This window comes from Astatotilapia calliptera, chromosome 22 (assembly GCF_900246225.1).
Source record: "Astatotilapia calliptera chromosome 22, fAstCal1.2, whole genome shotgun sequence".
Taxonomy (NCBI): domain Eukaryota; kingdom Metazoa; phylum Chordata; class Actinopteri; order Cichliformes; family Cichlidae; genus Astatotilapia; species Astatotilapia calliptera.
This window is the reverse complement of record NC_039322.1, coordinates 14,788,049-14,809,260: the sequence shown is the minus strand read 5'-3', so window position 1 is coordinate 14,809,260 and position 21,212 is coordinate 14,788,049. Positions and strand designations below refer to the sequence as shown.

Below are 21,212 nucleotides of genomic sequence, written 5' to 3'. Positions count from 1 at the left end.
CAATTAGAAAAAGATTGAGCAAGAACAAGAAAATGTCCTTTTGACTGATGAGACCAGAATGAGATGTTTAAATGTAATGCACAGCCCCACATTTGGAGAAAACCAAACACAGCATCTCTGCAAAAAGAACCTCATACCAACTGTTAAGCACGACAGTGGAGTGGTGATGATTTGGGTTTGTCCTGTGGACACATGTCCTGGGCACCTTGCAGTCAGTGAATCAACCATGAACTCGTCTTTATACCAAAATATTCTAGATTTGAAAACGAAATTGGGTCATGCAACATAACAATGAACACTAAGCAGAGCAGTGAATCTCTAAGAGAGTCCAGACCTTAATCAGACTGAAATGCTGTGATGAGACCTTAAAAGAGCCGTGCATGAAGAAATGCCTGCAAACTTCAAAAGAGTGGGCCCAAATTCCTCCACAATGACTGCAATTAAATTCACCTTACCAAACATTTTATTTGTTAGGGACGAGACCAGAACTAAAACTGTAAAAATTCATTTAAAATCTGCTCATTGCAAATTTAAGAGGACAGTGATGAAACACCTGGAAAGTCAACATCAGGAATGACACACCTGCCGGCGTTAACTCCAAGAGGTATCACACTGACAGAAATCATTCGTCGGATTAGATAATTGTTTTTTTTCTATAGTGTATACTGTACTCTCATAGTTGTAATGCATGACTTGCTACAAGGCCTCTAGTGTCTAGTAGGAAAATTAAATCTAATTAAAACTAAGACTTTTCCCATAAATACTCCCTACGTATACAGTTTTTATTTATTTATTTATTTTGTACTTCAGATGGGGTGTGGAAATTATGGTTATAGAGTTCATTTTGTGTGTCACCCATTCTACCCTGCTGGATCACTCACTACTGAAAAACGCACTTTTATTTAGTTTCAAATGTGCGATTTCAAATTCGACTGCTACACTTTGGAAAAAATTTAAGCTATTTATCTGATTATTCAGATATATATATATATATATATATATATATATATATATATATATATATATATATATATATATATATATATATATATATATATATATATATATATATACACAAGCAATAAACAGGGGTTACAATATTAAAATACCTCCTTTGTATCAAGGAAAAAAAATTGCCAGCTCTGCAGTTGCTGGACTGCTGAACTGCTCTACCAGCTGAGCCAAAGCCACATGACAATCAAATGGGATAATCGAAGATAATGAGCAGAAATATCTTGATGGAGCTCTTTGGTAAGGTGTCTGTTTATTTTTTCTTTAGTTCAATAGACATCTCTCGCCTGCCGTCCCCCACTACTGGAGTGTCAGCTGTAGAATCCCTCACGTCTAACCTGAACATGAGGCGGCACGCTGAACGCGACCTTCGTTCGTCGAGGGAAGTGTTCTATGTGACCCGCCCACCCCTGGCTCGATCAAGCCCTGCGTACTGCACGAGCAGCTCGGACATCACAGAACCTGATCCGAAGGTACTGTGGGTCAGTCACCTTGCATGTGTGATAAATTTCAAAAATCTTTTTTTTCATGGATGCCAGACTGCCACACTTGTTCATACCACCCAGGATAAACAACAAACCACTAATGACTCTATTAGAGTCTGAGAAATTCAGACCCTGTTAACAGTCAGTGGCGTCCCATGTCGGACAACAAATTGGTTGGTTGTTCGTTATTTAAAAGGGACAGTCCACATTAGTAACCATATCTATGAGCTTCAGATTGGTCCCAGAGCTGTTTTTCCCATCTTGACAGATGGTCATCCTAAAAACAACATATAGGCATATATTTTCTTTGCCATGAGCCAAAAAAAGCTATTTATTAGTATCTATGCTTCTCTTTGGTGCTGTATTGTTTTCTTCTGTCTCTCAGGTCCACAGTGTAAACAAAAGTGTGTCTATGATGGACCTTCAGGACTCTCGTATGAACAGCATTTCCAACCTGAACTCTGTGGGAGACATGCTCACCTCCTCTCAGGCCTCCATCGCAGGTCTCGGCCACAGCTTTGGGAACCTCGGCGGTCCTCTTCGTATGGGCGGGCATTTGCCGAGTGGTTCAGCGGGCTCTGGTCTGAGAATAAGCCAGATGGGTCATGTAGGGGGCCCGACCGAATCCATCTCTCAGCAACAGCAGCAGGCAGCAGCAGCTATGCACTTCCCCCTGTCTTTCCAGAACCCACTATTCCATCTGGCCGCCCAGAACTCCCCGGCTCAGTCGGCCCAGCCTCCCCCTCCTCTTCTCCTCGCCCCTGAGCCTGAGAATGGCCATCACGACTACCCACCGGCCTTTGGCAACAGTGCTTTCTCTCGCAGCGAGGACTTGTCCGCCCTGCGGTCACAGAGCAGTCTGGTACAGCCGAGCATCGTCCACTCACACAGCTACAGTGATGATTTCACCCGGCAGAATCAGAGCAATGACTATGCCTGGCACCAGCTGTCGCTGCAGGTTCAGGTAGGAGTCTAATTTTTCCTGACACATAGAATAAGAAAGTTTGATGTTTCTTTGGGTTTCATAAATAACAGCAAAACATATACAGTTAGGCTCATATGTATAGGGACAGTGACTACATTTTTGCAGTTTGCTTCTGAAGACAGCTACAGTGGATTTTAAATTAAACAATCCATAATACGTGATTTAAGTCCAGAGTTTGGGCTTTAATTCAAGGGATTTAACAAATGTATGTCATTAACTGTTTAGGAATTTGCAGCCATTTCTATACATCAAAAAAATTAGACTGGAAAATTTTTAAATATGAGGATTTTTTTGAGTTTTCAAAAATTATATGGTGGCTCATCTGATGCTTTTTGATTTTTCTGATCTCATATGAAGCAAATCTCTTAGAGGACTTACTATTTAAGCTGCTTTAGCCTGACAACAGTTGTATCTGCAAGCCACTTTGCAACCTCCTCCTTTCATGCCATCTTTATCTGTTGTCATCAGTGTTTTCATTGTTTTACATGCATGTTTTGCGTCTGCTCTCCTTGGAGATGTCAGAGTAGATTTAAAGCATTAAATAGTACTGCACCCCTTTGTTTCTTAAAAGAATATATTAATTAAAAAAATTATATTATAAAAGTTATATAAACAATGCATTTATGCTGGCTATTTTTGTTAAAACGGGTATCATTTTGTGTTGTAATACAGCAATGTGCAAATGTCTGGAGTAACACTTTGTTTCTTTATATTTTTGCTTCCAAGGAGCCAGACTTTCATTTTTTTTTCACTTTTTCTCAAAAATGGTCTTGAACGGTACTTCATCAGGCTTTCTTTGGACTTTGAAAATGGTCAGGTACAAGGACTGAACTGAAAATGAGTGAAAAAGAAACCGGAGGAGTGTTTTGTTTGGTTTTTGTGATTCACTTAACTCTAAACTATGAATCATTAAGGCATAAAAAGGCACCTTACTCAAGGGATAAACCAGTGTTTTCTACACACAACATATAACTTAGCAAAAAAATAATTTAAATGTTATATTTTGCCATTTTGTTACTTTGTTTTTATAGACACATCATTTGTTCCCTGTATTTAAATCAGTGAAAAATGCCAAAGATAACGCAATTTGTCAGGCCCAAAAGCAAAATATTTTTGCAACAACAAGGTGATTCCCAAAGACTGATTAGCTGTAACCTTGGCATATCTTAGCTTGGTGTGCAGTGCGTCCTTAAAAAAAATCTGAGGAAACTGAACAAGAGGACAACAGAAAAAGAAGCGGTAGGCCTAAAAAATTATTTGCAAAAAATGAACAGTATCTGAAGAAACGGGGAAAATATCCAGCAGAGAGCTAACACAGGACCTGAAGGAAGTATCTGGGCCTTCAGTTTAACTACTGTTCATCAGAAATAGTTTCAGTGGAAGGGTGACTGTGAAGAAGCCATTATTAAAGAAAGGAAACATGGAAAAAAGACTTCGGTATGCCAGATTACACAACTGGACTGAAAATCAATGACAACAGGTCCGATTGAGTAAAAAATTTGTAATTTTTTGGTTCAAGTTATCGTCATTATATATGGACGAGCTCAGGGGAGTGACAACCATGAGGGTCTACAGTCATCTGTAAAACATGGTGGAGGCTCTGTCATGGTTTGAGGCTACATTTCTGCCACTGGTGTTGCAGATTTGGTTAAAATTGATAGACATGCAATGTTATCTGGGAACCAGCCTTATTTTTCAGCATGATCCCAAATGCACTGCCAATGCAGTAAAAGCATACCTGGATAGAAAAACTCACAATGGCACACTGTCAGTCATGGATCTTGGCATAAAACAGAATAAAAGGCAGCAGATATCCAAAAAGAGCCGTGAATGTCCATCAAGAAACCTGGAGAACTATTCATGCCGATTACTTAAAGAAATTATAATAAAGCTTTGTCAGTTAGTTAAGGCTGCATTGAAGAATAACCATGGTCATACCGAACACTGACTTTTAAGCTCATTAGAATTATATAGCAGTTTTTACCTCATATATTGCATTTCCATGTATTTCCATGTTTGAATAAATGCTTCGCCAATTTCCCACTTTCCTAGCAAATATAGAGCAACAGGAGGTGATTCAGAACAGTTGCACAAGTTTTTTTTGTTTTTTTTTTTTTTAATTCCCTAAATATATGATTTAAAATATCACTACTGCGTCTTTTGCATGTTGTGATGAGGACGGCCACAGCCAAGCTCTGTTAAAAAAGATCTGTATTGTTTTGGTTGTTTTTTTTGTAATTCCCAGCCAAATTGCCTAACATACTTGCCATTTATTCTTAGTGTGAGTTTAACACCTCGACTGAGTCACTGAATTCAGATTAGCAGTTGGAGTCCATTAGGTCCTCCTTGCACTTTTGTTTTCGCTGTGTTGAGACTGGTTGTCAGATTGCATATAAAGCTCAAATGTTTTTTTGTTTTGTTTTTTTAAATGGCCCTTTCCTGAGCTGCATGATATGCAAATGCGACAGAAACCGAAGGGTACTTGACAGGCTACAGACAACGCACTGAAGTATCATTCACTCGCCTGCTCTGCTGAACTTTATAGAGCGCTTGACATCCATCACACACTGTGTCCTCATTTCGACGGAGCTGGATACTCGCGGTCGGTCAATAGGGCAGGAAAAAGTGTTGAAATGCAGATACTACGCGGGTAGTTATTAATCAGTCTGTGTCGTAAGATTGAAAACTTGAGTTAAAGCAATTAAGTTAAACTGCCATTTGTTTAATAGAGTTTAGAGATTCTCGCATTTTACAAAAAATGTAAATGAAACGGCTTGTAGTGAACTTTTTGGCTTTTTGGGGCTGTTGATCCATCACAGTGACAAGTTTACTATGACATCTGTGTAAAATGATAGCGTTTAATGACGGTGTCATGTAGTTGAGCTATTTCTGTCCTGATGCGTGGGCTTTAATGGAACAAACATCACAAGCCTCCTGCGTATTAATGCAGATGGTGTAATCAGGAGAGTGCTTTATGAATTCATTACCTTTCCATCTATCTGTTTATTCATATGCATACGTCTGATGTTTTAGCACTAAATGGCTATTCATGACCATCCACACCTCTCGGGTTAACTGGGGCGGGTGTGTTTATGTCTCCAGTGTCAGAACGAAACATCAGCTTTTGGTGGTTATATACTCACCTGAAGGCCGAACCCAGAAACCCTGGGTTTCAATTAATATGTGTGGCACTGAGGTAGTAGCCATTAAATACAGAGCAAAGTAAAGGTTAAAGACAGGCTGATGTCCAATCAGCTGCTTTTGTGTTTTCACATGCACCTCTGTTCAATAAGTCAGAAAGGTTGAGTGAGTATTATTAATTATTTGCCTTTAATTCTCCTCTTCTCTTAGGAGTCTCTTCAGCAGCAGCACCTGATGGGCGTCACATCTCAGACACCCACAGGCACAGGCACGCCTGCATCTTTGGCCACGCCTCCCACCACAGTCCATCCTGTCCGCCAGACATCCATCGCCGCCCAGCACCTCAAGTCCCAGCGGTCCATTAACACCCCGGCCACTTCCACGCCTCCAAAGGTCCGTCCTCAGAGCAGAAACCTCCTCCTTAACTCTTCTGAAACAAACTCGAGCGGCAGTCAGCCAAAATCCCGGCAGGCTCAGCAGCAGCCACAACAGCAGCAGCAGCAGACGCAGCAGCCGACGGTGCAGACGCAGCAGGACGGGCAGCTGTCGGTGACAGACAGTCCGGCTCCTGGGCTCCCGTACCAGACGAGCTCCGCCAAAGAGAACCAAGTCCCGCCGGCAGGCGCAGAGGAGGCAACGGACACGCCCACAAAAAGCACCAAGAAGCCTCAGCAGTCACAGCTGCAGCCGCCACAGCAGCATCTGCTCAAGCCAGTCGTCAATAAGCAGGTGAGTTTCAAAACAACAAAAATATACACAAGAATCACTGTTAAATGTCATGTATTAGTATTTAGTATTAGTATTTATTTATTTATTGTCATTGTCAAGAACAATGAAATTGCGTTTGGGGCTTCCATACAACCCAAAAAAAAAAAAAAAAAAAAGAAGAAAATAAGGGGTATTTATTATTATGGGACAGAATCTAACTACTTAGACCAATACGTGCTTGTTTCAGGGTTCTCAGTCCACTTTGAACACCCCGTCCCTGAATGAGCGGACGGTTGCCTGGGTGTCCAACATGCCACATCTCTCTGCTGACATCGAGAGCCTGCGGCCGGACCGTGAGGGCCAACTCAAAGAGTACTCAAAGAGTATGGATGAGTCACGGCTGGAAAGGGTTAGCAATTTTTTCCCCCCCTACACCTCTTCAAATAATACACATAACGTTTGCACCTTTCGTCCACACGTAAACGGCGTTTTCGGTCACTGAAAACTGAGATTTTTAAAAACTCCGGCCAGGGTGGATATTTTTGAAAACTCAGTTTTTGCATTTACGTGTGGATGAGAAAAACAGAAAACGCAGCATCAAAGGTGTGCGCCTTTTTTGACGTCACACTGTGCGCCACGTTATTGTTTTGGTGAAATGAATTTCTACAATACTGTTACTGTTAATTGTACTCTCTGCAGTTTTTAAATGCTTACATATACACACAGTTACTGTCCCTCCACACATACCACTCGGTTCTGCTTCTATGCTCCATCCTTGTTTACTATTTCCCACCGAGGCTTCTAGACTTCTGATTGGCCAACATTTCTACACGGTTAGGAATATATCGCCACCTGTTGCTTTGGCATGTTCCTAGCAGCGTTTTCCTTCATTTCTGCGTTTACGTGTGGACGGGATTATTTTTTTAAAAAGAAAACGGAAAATCTCCGTTTTCAAAAATACCCGTGTACGTGTGGACGTAGCCTCAGTTAATGCAATGTGTTTAGGCTCTGTGGCTGCAAACCAGCACAAATTATCACCCTTCCACCACTTGACAGCTGGTATGAGGTGTTTTGTGCTGGTGTTTGGTTCCTGCAAAACGTGGTGCTGGTCATTATGGCCAGACATCTGCACTTTGGTCTGGTCTGTCCAAAGGGTTTTGTTGTGAAAGTATTTTGGTTTATTCTTTCTAGAGAAAACAGGCTTTCTTCTGGCAACCCTTCCAAACAAACCGTACTTGTTCAGTCGTTTTCAAATTTTATTGTCATAAACTTTAACATCTAACAGGATAACTGCGGCCTGTAAAGTCTGAGATGTATCTCTCGGATTTTTTGTCATTTCACTGAGCATTTTGCCATTTGACCTTGGGATGAAATAGCTGGGACGTCCACTCGGAGGAAGATTGTGGCATTGTGTTTACTAATACCTGAATGCCCCAGACCAGCAAACTGCCAGAACTTCTGCTTTTCTAGAAGAGCTCACAGTTGTTGAAGATCAGTTAATCAAGTGCATTTGATTAGCAGCACCTGCCCTCTGCTTACCCTCTTAGTTCCTATAGAAGCTTTAAAGATGTACTTAGTTTTTTATAGGGCTGTAAAGGTGTCATCCTTGTGTAGCCATGAATCACTTTGATCACTGCTGTCACATTCTGACCACTTGTGCATCTGCGATGTGTGTTGGATCTCCTTCATTGTGTCTGATCAGGATCCTTTAACTGAAGTTTAATTTAGAAGAAGCAGCTGTGCAGATTCAAATTTCTTATAAAGAAATTTTGGGGCGACCGTGGCTCAGGGGGTTGGGAAGCGCATCTGTAACCGGAAGGTCACCGGGCTCTCTGTCCTGGTCGTTGTGTCCTTGGGCAAGACGCTTTACCCTACTGCCTACTGGTGTTGGCCAGAGGGGCCGATGGCGCGATATGGCAGCCTCGCTTCTGTCAGTCTGCCCCAGGGCAGCTGTGGCTACAACCATAGCTTGCCTCCACCAGTGTGTGAATGCGAGAGTGAATGAATAGTGGTATTGTAAAGCGCTTTGGGTGCCTTGAAAAGCGCTATATAAATCCAATCCATTATTATTATTATTATTATTATTATTATTATTATTATTATTATAAAGCATGGTGATGACTGAATATTGTGTTGCTGTGTTTAAAAAATAAAACAAACACAAAAAATGCAAATTCTTTTTTTTTTAAAGTCAATGAATGCGGGAGGACTGTCGTATGCTGGCATCTGTCACAGCTGAGGTCGTCAACCAAATGTTCTCCCTCAGATGCCTCATAATGTTTAGGATACTGCGTTGACAGATTGGCCCTGAGGGTACAAATTGTACAACACAGTAAAAATCAACAAAAAGACAAACTGGTGTGTGAGGATCTTTCATTTCTGTGTGGATCAGTTGAATCAGACTGATGCAGAATTTGATATTTGCTCTGTGCACAAGTTTGAGTTCCCTTGTGAAATCACACATATGCACAAATGGTCAGAACAGGACTTGTAAAAATAGCAGCCACGCTGGAAGCAGCCCAGAGGTGCACAAGGAGATGACCTCAAATGGAAGATTGGCTAAATATAAAAAGAGTGCAGTTGATTTTTATACATATGCATGCTTCTCTTGCCTCCAGATTGGAGCTTTAACACAATTATGCAGGGGTATTGGCAGAAAGCATTTTGTATAATGAATAACTCCCACACTTGCGCCTATTTTAGAAACAATGCAGTGCTTAAGAGATTGAAACTGGTGCACATTAAAGCCCAACACTACTCCACTTCACATTTATCCCACTTGTTGCTCAGCATAAAAGAGAACTGAACAACAAAGTGTCGTCTCCATGGATAAAATCACTCATCATTCAGGATTTTTTTTTTTTCGGAATACCAATAATGACATGAGTGAAGTGCAATTATTTCATTCATTCTTTCAGGTTAGAGAATACGAAGAAGAAATTCACTCGTTAAAGGAGCGACTGAAGATGTCTCATCGCAAACTTGAAGAATACGAGCAGCGACTTCTGTCGCAGGAACAACAGACCAACAAGATCCTGCAGCAGTATCAGAACCGCCTGGAAGACAGCGAGCGCCGCCTGAAGCAGCAGCAAATGGAGAAGGACTCTCAAATCAAAGGCATCATCAACAGGTGATTAGTGTGGCGTTCAAGCTCAGGCTGGTAGACGTGAGGCTGTGCCAGTTACTGCCGGGCTTCATCGTGCTAATGAGATTTATCACACTGATATACATTTTTTTTAGTTGGCTCGCACACCAAAACTTTAAGTCAACACTAAGTTTCAAAATAATGCCCAACATCACAATAAAATATCTAACTGTAAAGTGGAGTGCGATGAAACAGAAATGGTGCTTTTAGCATGGGTTACACTCAACACTCATGGGACCTGGTCAGATAAAGACTTCTGTCATTAGCAGTCCATTTTGTTTAAAAGCACTGCGAGCTGTAGACTGAAGCTCTAAAAGGTGGTTAAAAGATGGTCACCAGCTTCTCTAGGTTTCCAGAAATTGCCTCTAGCTGTTCTGAAGCTCAGAATAACACCGCTCGGCTGAGTGGAGGAAGCAGCATTAAATGCCATTCGAAACTAAACTCAAAGACCTTCACAAACTATGACTAAATATTAAGTACTGAAATGCAGCTTGCGTCATGCCACATGTATCATTGTTCAGCATTTTGGGAAACGTTCTCTTTCTTTCTTGCAGAGAGTTTAGAGAGAAGATTGGAGACAGTTAGCATTAGCTTAACCGTAGCGTTAGCATTAGTTTTTAGATTTCTGTTGTTTTTTTTTTTATAGGATTCAGAGGATTTCACTATGTATTTCTTACTTACTCACTTACTTTTGAAAACTCTTTACGCCAAGCTAAACGCCCCCTGCTTTGACTCTGTGGAATTTTTGTGTAAAATCAACTGATCGTCACCTTTTGTGTATTCATCCACCTATTTTTACGCATGTTACACAGCACATACAGTGGATACTGCACTGTGCAAATGTTTTGAGGCGCTGCTCATTTCTTTATATTTTGCCTGGAAAAATGGTAAATAGATGTAGCAATTAACAGAGTTAATATAATTTTAACCCCCCCGCCCCTTTATTCTTCAACACAGCCTGAACCCCTTGATGCAGCTTTCATGTCATTTCTTTAAGTAGTCTTCATGAATAGTTCTACAGTCTTCTTGAAGGACATTCAGAGCTCTTCTTTGGATGTTGGCTGCTTTTTTTGTTCTGTTTTCTGTCAACATGATCCCACACTGCTTTATAATGTTAAGGTCCAGGCTCTGGGGAGGCCCATCCATGACTGATAGCATTCCACTGTGTATTTTTCTATCCAGGTAGGCTTTTACTGCATTGGCAGTGTGTTTGGGATCATTGTCATGCTAATAAATGAAGCTGTTGCTGTTATGATGTCCAGATAGTATTGCATGGCACCTCAAAACTAATATTACCTATCTCAGTTTTCATGCGATCTCTAATAACGCTATCTTAAATTCTGAATATTTATAGATGACTGTAAACATTTATCTCAAATTTGAAATTTACATTCATCACTCCTTAAGACCTGTTGCCATACCTCAGCCTTTTCTTCCTGCTTACCTTCCTTAAGAATGGCTTCTTGACAGCCACTCTTCTATTCAGATTATTTATGATGAGGCTTGAGTGAACAAACAATAGACTGACCAAAGGTCCAGATGCATCTCTCACTTCCTGTGTCAGTTTTTTGCTGGATTTTTTTTTCCGTATGTCTTAAGGATGAGACTTTCAGATACTGTTCATCTGCTGTAGATGTTTTTTAGGCCTGACGTCTCTTTTTTTTTGTCAAGGAGATATCAAGGAGAGATTTTCCTCAAAGCTCTTTTAGGAATCACCATTGTGGTTCAACGATAATATTCTATGCCTCTCAAACGGTGCAATCTTTGGCATTTTTCATAAATTCAACAGAAAAAAATGAGAACACACTGCTAGTAACAACGTTCCTGAAGAAACCATTTCAAATTGGTTCTTTGATAAGTTGTCTATGATGTGTAGACACAACACTCATTCATCCCTTGAGTTTCTATGTTTCAGTTATGCTTGAATAAAGATCACTTTTTAAAAAATCAAGAAAGTCGGCCTCCTTCAAAGCGAAAGATAAAGAAATGAGGGTTCACTCAAGCCTTATGCACAGTATGGTATAATCACAAGTATTCTTCTTTTAGCTGCTCCCATTAGGATTAGCCACAGTGGATCATCTGCCTCCATCTCATCCCAGCACTCTGCATGTCCTCCTCAGCTACATCCATGAACTTCCTCTGTGGTCTTCCTCTTTTCCTCCTGCCTGGCATCTCCATAGTCAGCGTCTCTTATCCGATGGATCTACAATCCTCCCTCTGCACATGTCCAACCATGTCAGTCTTGCCTCTTTGGAAAGCTCAACCCGAGCTATCCTTCTGAAGTAGTCATTTCCAATCTTGTCCATTCTGGTCCTTTCCAATGAAAATCTTATCTTCAGCTGTTCCACCTCCACCACTTGTCTTATAGTTAGTGCCACCAACGCCAAGCCTCCTCTCAGCCTAGCTTCAACAACTCTTTCCCATATCTTCATGGTATGGCTCATGAGCTTTATTCCACCCCCTGTAGTTATTACATCTCTTCTCATCGCCCTTGTTCTTTAAAACTGGTTCTAGTGCATGTCTTCTACATTCCTTAGACATCTCATGTGCTAAAATCGAGTTAACCACTCTGGTCAATAAATGCTCTGCCCTCTCTCCTAGATATCTCCACATCAAATATGTCAACCACCTTTGTACTCTTCATCCAACACTGTGCAGGATTCTTCCTTCTTCAACTTCCATCACTTAATCTTTGTCTTTACTCACTTCCTCTTCTCGATTGTGTGTCAACCTACACACTGCCATCCGATGCTCCCCTGACACCACCTTGCAGAGTTGTATCTGTTTCACATTGCACCTTCTGCATAAGATGTAGTCCACCTATGTACACGCCACTCTTATACATACATGCTGTATATTCACAAGTATGCAAGGCTGAAATTTTGGGAGCACTGCATGAAACAAAATGCATTAAAGAACGAAGGAAACAGATTTATTATAGATGTGCCACTAGTGCATTAGACTAAAACATCCCATCTGTGCGAGTGGTTAGACTTTAATGGTCCGTTCCCACCTAATGTGTCATTCGTCACAAAAACTGCAGGAAAATTAAAAAAACTAACAGCGAGGGAGACCGTTCATATTGGCTGTGCATAACCTGTAATCGGAGGTTTATTCACCAATCAGCAGCTGGCTCTGTTTAATAAGTCCAAGAAAGGGTATGAAGAGTGTAGTGTAGTGTAGTACTTAAAAAAGAAAAAAATATATATGTAAAAATTACACACTTGTCCTGTGGGTGGCCTAGTATCTTTCAAGCTTTTATCCTCTACCAGAGGCCTGCGCAGTATCTTAGCTGTTCCTAGGACTGCGCTCTTCTGGACAGAGATCTCGGATGTTGTTCCTGGGATCTGCTGGAGCCACTCGCCCAGTTTGGGAGTCACTACACCGAGTGCTCCGATTACTACTAGGACCACTGTTACTTTCACCCTCCACATCTTCTCAAGCTCCTCTCTCAGCCCTTGGTATTTCTCAGGCTTCTCATGTTCCTTCTTCCTGATGTTGCTAACACTTAGTATGACTACATCTATCCGGCTGCTATATATCAGCAGTAAAAGACTGATGGGGTATTGGTGAATGCCATAACTACAGAACGAGGTGACATTAGAGTTTAAAACTGAAACCATAGGTGCATCTACTAAAACTCATTATTATTCTGAGTTTGATTCTCAGTGTTCTCAAATTTAAGGACAGAGGTCAAGTTTTCTAATAATCTTGTGAGTTTGATGAAGAAAAAGGTAGGATTTTGAAATTGATATCATAATTGCATCTACCAGGGGGCTGAGGAGAAGCACTGAGAGCTGCCAGTATTTTCTTTAATTTTGTTTTTGCAGTTTTCCACCATTTGAGATGTGACTCGCATACACAGCATCATTATTGTTCTTGTTTTATTTTTGTTTTTCTCCTTTCTCCACATTGGTTAAATGGCATCAGACTTTTGTTTCCACAGGGTACCGTTTACTTGCTGAGTAGAGTCGAGATAATCTCAAACCTTCAAACACAAAGCAAATTAGGCATAATTCCCAAATGTGGTACATTTAAATATAACTAATGCCAGAAACTTCACACCCATTAAACTAGAATATCAATGTAAACACTTCTGGTGTGGTTATGTGTCAAGTTATTTAACACTCATTGATTTTACTGTAGTAAGTATTAAAAGGAGGAGGAAACCAGGCCAGAATAACAAAGATGATAGCTTTGGGGCAAATACTACTTGGAATGAAGTTGAGTTTATAACTAATGAGATGCTGGTGTACCACAATAAATTCCTTTCTGAAAGCTACATTTTTACAAAATGCACAAAGCTAACATGTCATCTCATTGGGTTGAAACCATATGAAAAGATGGGTGTACACTTAACCGTCTTAAACACACTCATTTCACAAATTCTCTATCTCCGCAGTTGAATGTGAACTTCCTCAGTAGCTGAATCAGAGCCTCCGGAGGCTCTGATTCAGCTTCAGGCAGCTCTGAGGATGGCTGAATGTGCCCACAAACATGTCAAGACCTTAATATCATCATATGGCCGCATAATCCTACAGTAAAAATGAAGAACACCGGCTTCATTATTCTATTTTTGTCAACCGGTATGTTTGTTTCTATTTCCCTGTTGTCAGACTCATGGCTGTGGAAGATGAGCTGAGAGGGGGTGCCATTCCTGATATTAAGCCTCGAATCCTCACAGACCAGGTTTGTGCCTGTGTCTACCTCTTTTATCATCCCTATTCGCTAATCCAGTCATGTCCTAAAACACTTTTGCTTCATTCTTGCATCACATCCAGAGCATTTGCCGCAAAGCCAGTGCAGGGGAAAAGTTTGCAGCTGTCATACACGCCGCTTATCCCCATCTTTCAAAAGTACATATGTCACATCTGAAATCACATCTTACCATTTACTGCACACGCCTGAAGGGGGAATGGCGCTGATTCTCAAAATCAACACCTGGGGTTTATGTACTGAGTGTGTCTATGTGAAGGAATAGCACGTCTTCAACACAGAAACCGAATGTTATTTACCACAAAAACACGCATTCATCATTAGAAAACCTTGACTGTGACTCACCAGCAGCATCACAGTAATCCTTCAGGGCTTGGTTTCATGAATGCACCATGTGGGCTGAATGGTGACGCAGGTGAAGAGGCTGCGCGCGGCTGCTGAGTTAGTGCCGAAATGTGCTGTACTTAAAAATATACTGTCACCTTCTTTTGAAGCTCTCGGTGTCAGGAGCAAACAGTAAAAATAGCCTCTCGAAAATACAGACCACACATAGAAATCTTCAATGGGCCTGCTGTGAGATTGTAAATGTTTTTACACCAGACTTCTCAAACAAATGTGAGTGAGTGATGAGGAAAAACAATCAAACCTTGCAACCAAATTTAGACCCTAGTAAAACAGTTTCATTTGGGCTAAGCGCTAAGTAGGATTAGTCTTTTAGCTCAAAGTGCTGTCATGGGGTAAATACTCGCTGAAGAAGAATAAATGTGTTGAGAAATGTTATTCCTTCAGATCGGGGGAGTTGTGCTAATTACGATGAGCCTCCTCATGACCGAAACTGAAATTTAAACAAATGGTTTAAGACATGTTTGTCTGCCTTCTTCAAAGGAATTAGATGGAAAAAAAATCTTTATAGAAGATTTGAAACTGCTGCTAGCAAACGTTAGCTTAGCTTAACACCAAGACTGGAAACTGGGGGGAAAAAAGCTACTCTGGCCTTTTCCAAGGTGTCTTTCATGCACCTCAGAAGCCTCATTATTGATGTATTAACAGCAGATTTGGATTAAAGCTAATATCAAACTAAAAAAAAATCTATGAAACTGAGCCTGCATTGTTTTGGTTTACTCTAGATTAAAAGTGAATAGTAGGTTATGTGTTGGTCTGGAACCTCTGCTGGTTGTTTTGCAATAGTTGCTTTCAGTCCAAACCTCTCTGGTGGCTACAGTCTTGTGCAAAATCTTGAGTCACCCCTCAGTTCTTTATGAGGTTTTTTTTTACATACACAATTTGTGCCAATTTCTTCAGTTAAATCTACAAAAAATGGCAATGAAAACACAGTTTGATGGGCATAAAACAGTATTTTTATACCAACAAGGTGATTGCAAAAGAGCTATTAGCTGAAATCTTGGCATGATGTGTAGTGTGGAGGGGGAAAAAACAAGTGTCAGGCCTAAAAAAAAAACCTACCTACAGCAGATGAACAGTAAGTCATGTCTTGTAGAAACAGGAAAAATCCAGCAAAGACCTGACAAGACCTGAGAGATGCATCTGGCCCTTCAGCTGATTCATCAGGCATTTGAAGCCTTATTAGAAATGATGTCTATGGAAGGATGGCCACCCAAGAGGCCATTCTTAAGGAAGGGAAATGGGTAGAAAAGACTGAGGTATGACAAATTACACAAGAACTGGATTGAAAGTGATCATCAGTGTTTACAGAGGCGGTCAGAAGAGAGGTACAACAGTCTGTGTCTACAGCTAGTTGTGTTGGGGATCTTTTCAAATTTGATGGAATCATTAGTGCAGAAAAATATTAATTTTGATCTACCGTGCAATATCATCTGGAAGTCATCTGATTGGCAGCGGCTTTATTTTTCAGCACTGCCAATGCAGTAAATTCATACCTGGATAGAACAACAATAAAACACCCTCAGTCACTGATTGGCCTCCACAGAGCTTGAACCTCAACATCACTGAAGCAATGTGAGATCATCTTGAAGATGAACAGAACAAAAGTCAGCCAACATCCCAAAAAGATCTTTGAATGTCCTTCACGCAGGCTGGAGAACAATTCCTGAAGACTACTTAAGAAACTACAAGATAGCTGACTACAAGAGTTCAGGCTGTGCTGAAAAATGAAGGTGGTCATTACCAAGTATTGACTTTAAAGATCATTAGAACTGTACATTCTGTTTTTGGTTTATGTCCATTTAATAAGTTTAATAAGTTTGCACCTTTTCTCAATTTTTCTAGCAAAATATAAAGAAATGAATGGTGGCTCAAGATGTGTTTGCACAGTACTGCACCTGACTGTGACTGCCAACTGTGGAGTGCAACCTGTGAACTAAATAGCCTGGAAGTCTTTTTCCCTGTATTTGCATTCTCATCACTAATAGGAGGTCTGAAGTGCTGTATTGACCTGAGAGCAGCTGATACCATAACATAACCTCTTGTTATAGCAGATGGCCAGTAGCAAGTTAGGGGTAATTGCTAACCAACATTTTATATTTTGCTTTGGCAACTCTTGTGCATTAAATATAAGTACTTACTTTGTGTTAACGACCTAATATTAATCGAGTACATTGAGTTATAAAGACTGACAGTGACTCTGAAAAAGTCTCTGCACTGTGAAAGCACCTACTGCCTACCAGCTAACAGATTTTGACAGAACCACAGTAGCTGTTACCAGTCTTTGTGCTAAACAAAGCTAACCAGCTTTTTATATGCTATACAAACATGTGTGGTATCAGTTTTGTCATCTAACTCTCAGCTGGAAATCCTATTTCCCACCCTCATGAAGATTTAAATGAAGAAAAGTAGTAATTTGACCCTTTTTCTCTCCCTTTAGTCTATCAGCCAGGGATATGGATCCTGACTGCCAGTTCCAAAGTGACCAGAGTTCATGATGGTCACTTCAGTGTAAGAAGACTGACTCAGACCCTTCTCTAACAACCCCCATCAAGACAAAGCTCTGCAGTGGATCCAGCAGGACTACTGGAGGCGTCAACTCACATTCTTAAATAAATAATGACAAAAAAAAAAAATATTGCACATATTCAAACTTAGCCTGTACCAGAACTTGACAATCAGCTTAGCACGAGGACCAATGTGGGAAGTGAATCTTCTTATGAGCCAGTGCCACAACAATGGCAATACTATACCTACTGAGTTTCTTTATTTAATCGGGAAAAAAGTAAGAAGAGGTGTGCAAAACTCTGGGGGATAAAGATGTGCTCACGGTGTTCCCTCCTACACGCAGCACGGTTTCTTCTCGCTAAGGTGGCTGCAGACAAAATGTAAAATAGGCTTTTTATAAGCACAATATCCCTTCATGGTGACGCCTGTGACGAGCGACAGGCGTCGAATCATTTGCCAGCTGTTATCCTCTGATGCAGGGCCCAAGCAAAGACATATTTTACTATTTGGCTCTGGTGAAATCATATAGTAAAATATTGTCATTGCAAAAGTATTTTCACTAAAAAAAGAAAAAGAAAAGGTGGTTATCATGATTTTTTGCATCCTTTTTAGTCCATGCATTCCATCTAAAAAGATGCCAAACAAGTCCTACAGTCACCTTAAGTGTTTAAGTACAATCTGAATCTTCTCGTTGGTTTACTTTGTCCTGGCACGCAGTGTAAAGCCTTGACTTTCAGTGTACAGAAAAATTATTTCGTAAAGCTACTAAAATCTTTGCAATAACGGCGAATACTTTACAAAAATAAGCTTAAATTAACTTTATAGTATTATTAATAGTGATAATTGTGATAAACTACAGTAAATCTAACATTTCAAAACAGTGCTACAAAGTGTTTCAACGCAGCATTAAAGAAAAATTATGGGAGAATGTAAACATTTGGTTTAAAGATGCACTTCACCAGTTTTATACAGTGTGAGAGAACTAGTTAGCCTTCTTGGTGTGGCTGATCAGAGAAAGTGATCCTGTCAGTGATGCCATCTGTGCTTGAACCAAGTCCTGTGCTACGGAGCAAGTTAAGCATACCCAGGATATCTGGCTTCACTTACCCTAACATTTGCAGTCAGGCTCAGCGGTCACATCAAGGTGGTTATCAACTTAATAAGTTCACCCAGAGTTTATCCGTCTAGCTACGTTTACGTTAAAGGGGTGGCATTAGCAGCCATGAGACCACTAGCAGCAGAGCGACTGATTTTACAAAAGTAAGCAAAACTATAATATTAGAAAAATATGAAGAGCTAAACACAATACAGATGTAAAGCAACAGAGCTGCAGACAAAACAGTAGAAAGGCGCTGTAGAGTAGTGTTAAAAGCAGTGCATGAATGTGTGTACGCTTTAAGTGCTTTTTTTAGTGAGGCTGGAAAGACCTGCTGTATTTAGAAAGTTGAACCTATCTGAAGCAGTATCAGTGCTCTGTCACTGAGTCACAGGGAAATCTGATAGATACGCCATTAAATCAATATTGTTGCTTACAGGATGGTTTTAGCTTTTATTCCTGCAGCTGGTGTTCAAGGGTCTAAGAGCAACAAATATTAAAATATAATTTGGTATAAAGTCCACAAGTACAAATAGGTGCTCTGAGGGATCTTCCAGGAATAGTGAATTGGTTGATACTTTACTGATTTTGTATTTGTTGATCTCTGATCTCAAAGATAACCTGCTCTGGACTGCAGGTCAGCAGCAGAAGTTGCCAAGGTGATGTACACGGGTTAAAAGTCTAGCGCCTTTTGTAATAATGAAATCCAGGGCAAAGCCTCAAGTTACCTGGATGAGGCTAAATCCTGCTTTGAAACACAGGTCTTTGAAGACTCCCAGGGTTTGTGCTACAAACTGGGACTGGGGACATGACAGTTTTTCCTTCCTAATAACTACCTAACTCCCCTGGCCAAGGCCGATGCCTTAGTTTAACATTTTAAAGAAAGTGATCTATAACTTAATGGTCCAAAGGTTAACCTCTCCCCACGTTTAATAAAGACGGAAACAGCCTAAAGGTCTGGGACGTTTGTTGTGCTAACTTCCAGCAGATCCTAAGTCATGTTACTACTTAATTTCTTGTTGTTTATGATATGTTTTCAGAAATGTCTTGAAAAGATAACACTAACACAGCTCGTCACAGTTTTCCTGACCTCATAGGAACTTAATTGCTTACCTTAATTGCCTGTGTGCTCTTTTCAAGTAGAACTGCAATAATGAGCAATTCAGTGAACTAACAAAATTAACCAGCAACCGTTTTCATGATGAGATTATCAAACAGTGTTAGGCTGATGCTTCTCTTACAAAGTAAACTGGATTTATTTTGGGTTTTTCTTTTTGCTCTTAGCGATGCAAAATGTCCATTTGAAAGCATCACCTTAGGCTTTAGGAATATTTCATTGAGCATAGTGGTTCTAACTTGGCCTAAACCAGCCTATCATGCCTGGTATTTTTTTTTTATGTGTATCTTTTTTTTAATGTGGTTTTTTTGTGTTGATTTTGCTGCTTGACACTTTGTAACCCTGGTTTGAAAAGTGAAATATAAATAAAGAAAATTTAACAAACATGGTCTTAAAACGAGACGTGCACCCGGACGCAAATCTTATATAACAAGTAGTGAGTTACTCATCTGTTGTGTTTAATGTCTCTGAAGCATAGGTGTGCAACAGTTCTGCATGTGCTTTTTAAATGCAAGGACGAGCAAGTCGGTTTGCTGTCAGATATACTGATGTACAAAAAACAAAATTTACAAAAAAAAGAAAACTACTTTGACACGGCTTTCTAATTGGAAGGCATCTTTTTTAATCCAACCTGCTGACTCTTCTGCTTTTTTCCAGAAGAGTGTGGCATTCAGCCTTTTGCATTATACAACATGGGAGTATAGTGAGAAATGGTCAGAAATCCGAGAAACGAGAGAGGACACAGTGAAACCAACTGAACAATAAGACGTTTACAAGCAGGGATATGTAGTATATGTGCATAGGATTTGACTGCCTTACAGTCTGTGCCACAGGGCCCAAAATAACAATGCCAATACAAAAAAGCTGTAAACTTTGTATATTAAATGTCTTTTTCTTTTTGTAGTCAGGTGATGAATTAATAAGCAGTGTGTTGGTTAACTCTGTATGTTAGAAACATTTACATTGCAAATTTCATGGTTGATATCATTTATCCTAACCTCTTTGCCTTTAAAAAGACATTTTATTTCAAGATAAATATCAATGATACAAAGTTAAATGTTTATGTTACCAGAACTGTATAAAATAGCTTCATGTATATCTATTCTTATATGTAAAATGTATTCGAATCAAGGGTAGGCCTTCAGGCATGTTGAAGTTGTGGTTTAAAAAAAGAATTTGATTCTTATATTATTCTAACTCTTAATGCTGCAATCCAGAAACTGCAGCGCTGCGGCTGCGTTCGTGGGACGACAGCTGATTAAGTTCATTTTTGCTCCAGATGAAATACGACAAGAGATTCGTCTTAATAGCTCGCCTACTTTGTGTAACCAAACTAGCAGTGGTGCTTTCAACAAATGCTGGATTGCAGTTTTAAGCAGTCTTCTTTTGGAAATATACGTTTATTTATCTGGCCTGCATTGCAATACAGTATTTTGAAATGTTATACTGCACTTCTGTTTTCACTTTACAAGAAGCTGCAATCCATAATCTGCGAAAAATGTTTTTAGAGAATATATTATATATATATATATATATATATATATATATATATATATATATATATATATATATATATATATATATATATATATATATATATATATATATAAAATGGTATACCCATGTATTATTGAAAACTTTCTCTGTATTAGCTGCAGTGGTACAGTGTGCTACCTCTGAAATCCTCCCCTCATCTCCCTTTGAAATTTAAGGTTGTTTTTCTGTTTCGTAACGTTACCTGAGAGGGTACTTTATTCCATTAAGCTAAAAATCCTCCTTTTATTTTAAAGCTACTGCTAACAAACTAGTTATAATTTTGCTTGTTTAATTGCTTAATTCTATTTTTGGATTTCCTGTATGAAACCGTTGCCATCGCAGGACCGTTTCTAAAGTCTGTC

The 21,212-nt window shown here is 39.9% G+C and overlaps 1 protein-coding gene across 4 annotated transcripts in view; it reads left to right on the top strand.

Moving 5' to 3' along the window:
* Positions 1-20,832, top strand: part of syngap1a (synaptic Ras GTPase activating protein 1a) — a 55,989-nt gene extending 35,157 nt beyond the window's left edge. For 3 of the 4 annotated variants that reach the window (XM_026155790.1, XM_026155793.1, XM_026155791.1), the window contains 7 exons: positions 1,280-1,484; positions 1,882-2,460; positions 5,833-6,351; positions 6,578-6,739; positions 9,249-9,460; positions 14,092-14,164; positions 17,034-20,832. In XM_026155790.1, the coding sequence (XP_026011575.1) occupies positions 1,280-1,484; positions 1,882-2,460; positions 5,833-6,351; positions 6,578-6,739; positions 9,249-9,460; positions 14,092-14,164; positions 17,034-17,060 (1,777 nt within the window). In that variant the 3' untranslated portion in view covers positions 17,061-20,832. The remainder of the gene's footprint in view (positions 1-1,279; positions 1,485-1,881; positions 2,461-5,832; positions 6,352-6,577; positions 6,740-9,248; positions 9,461-14,091; positions 14,165-17,033) is intronic. The other variant, XM_026155792.1, reaches the window with a different exon arrangement.
* The last annotated feature ends 380 nt before the right edge of the window (positions 20,833-21,212 follow it).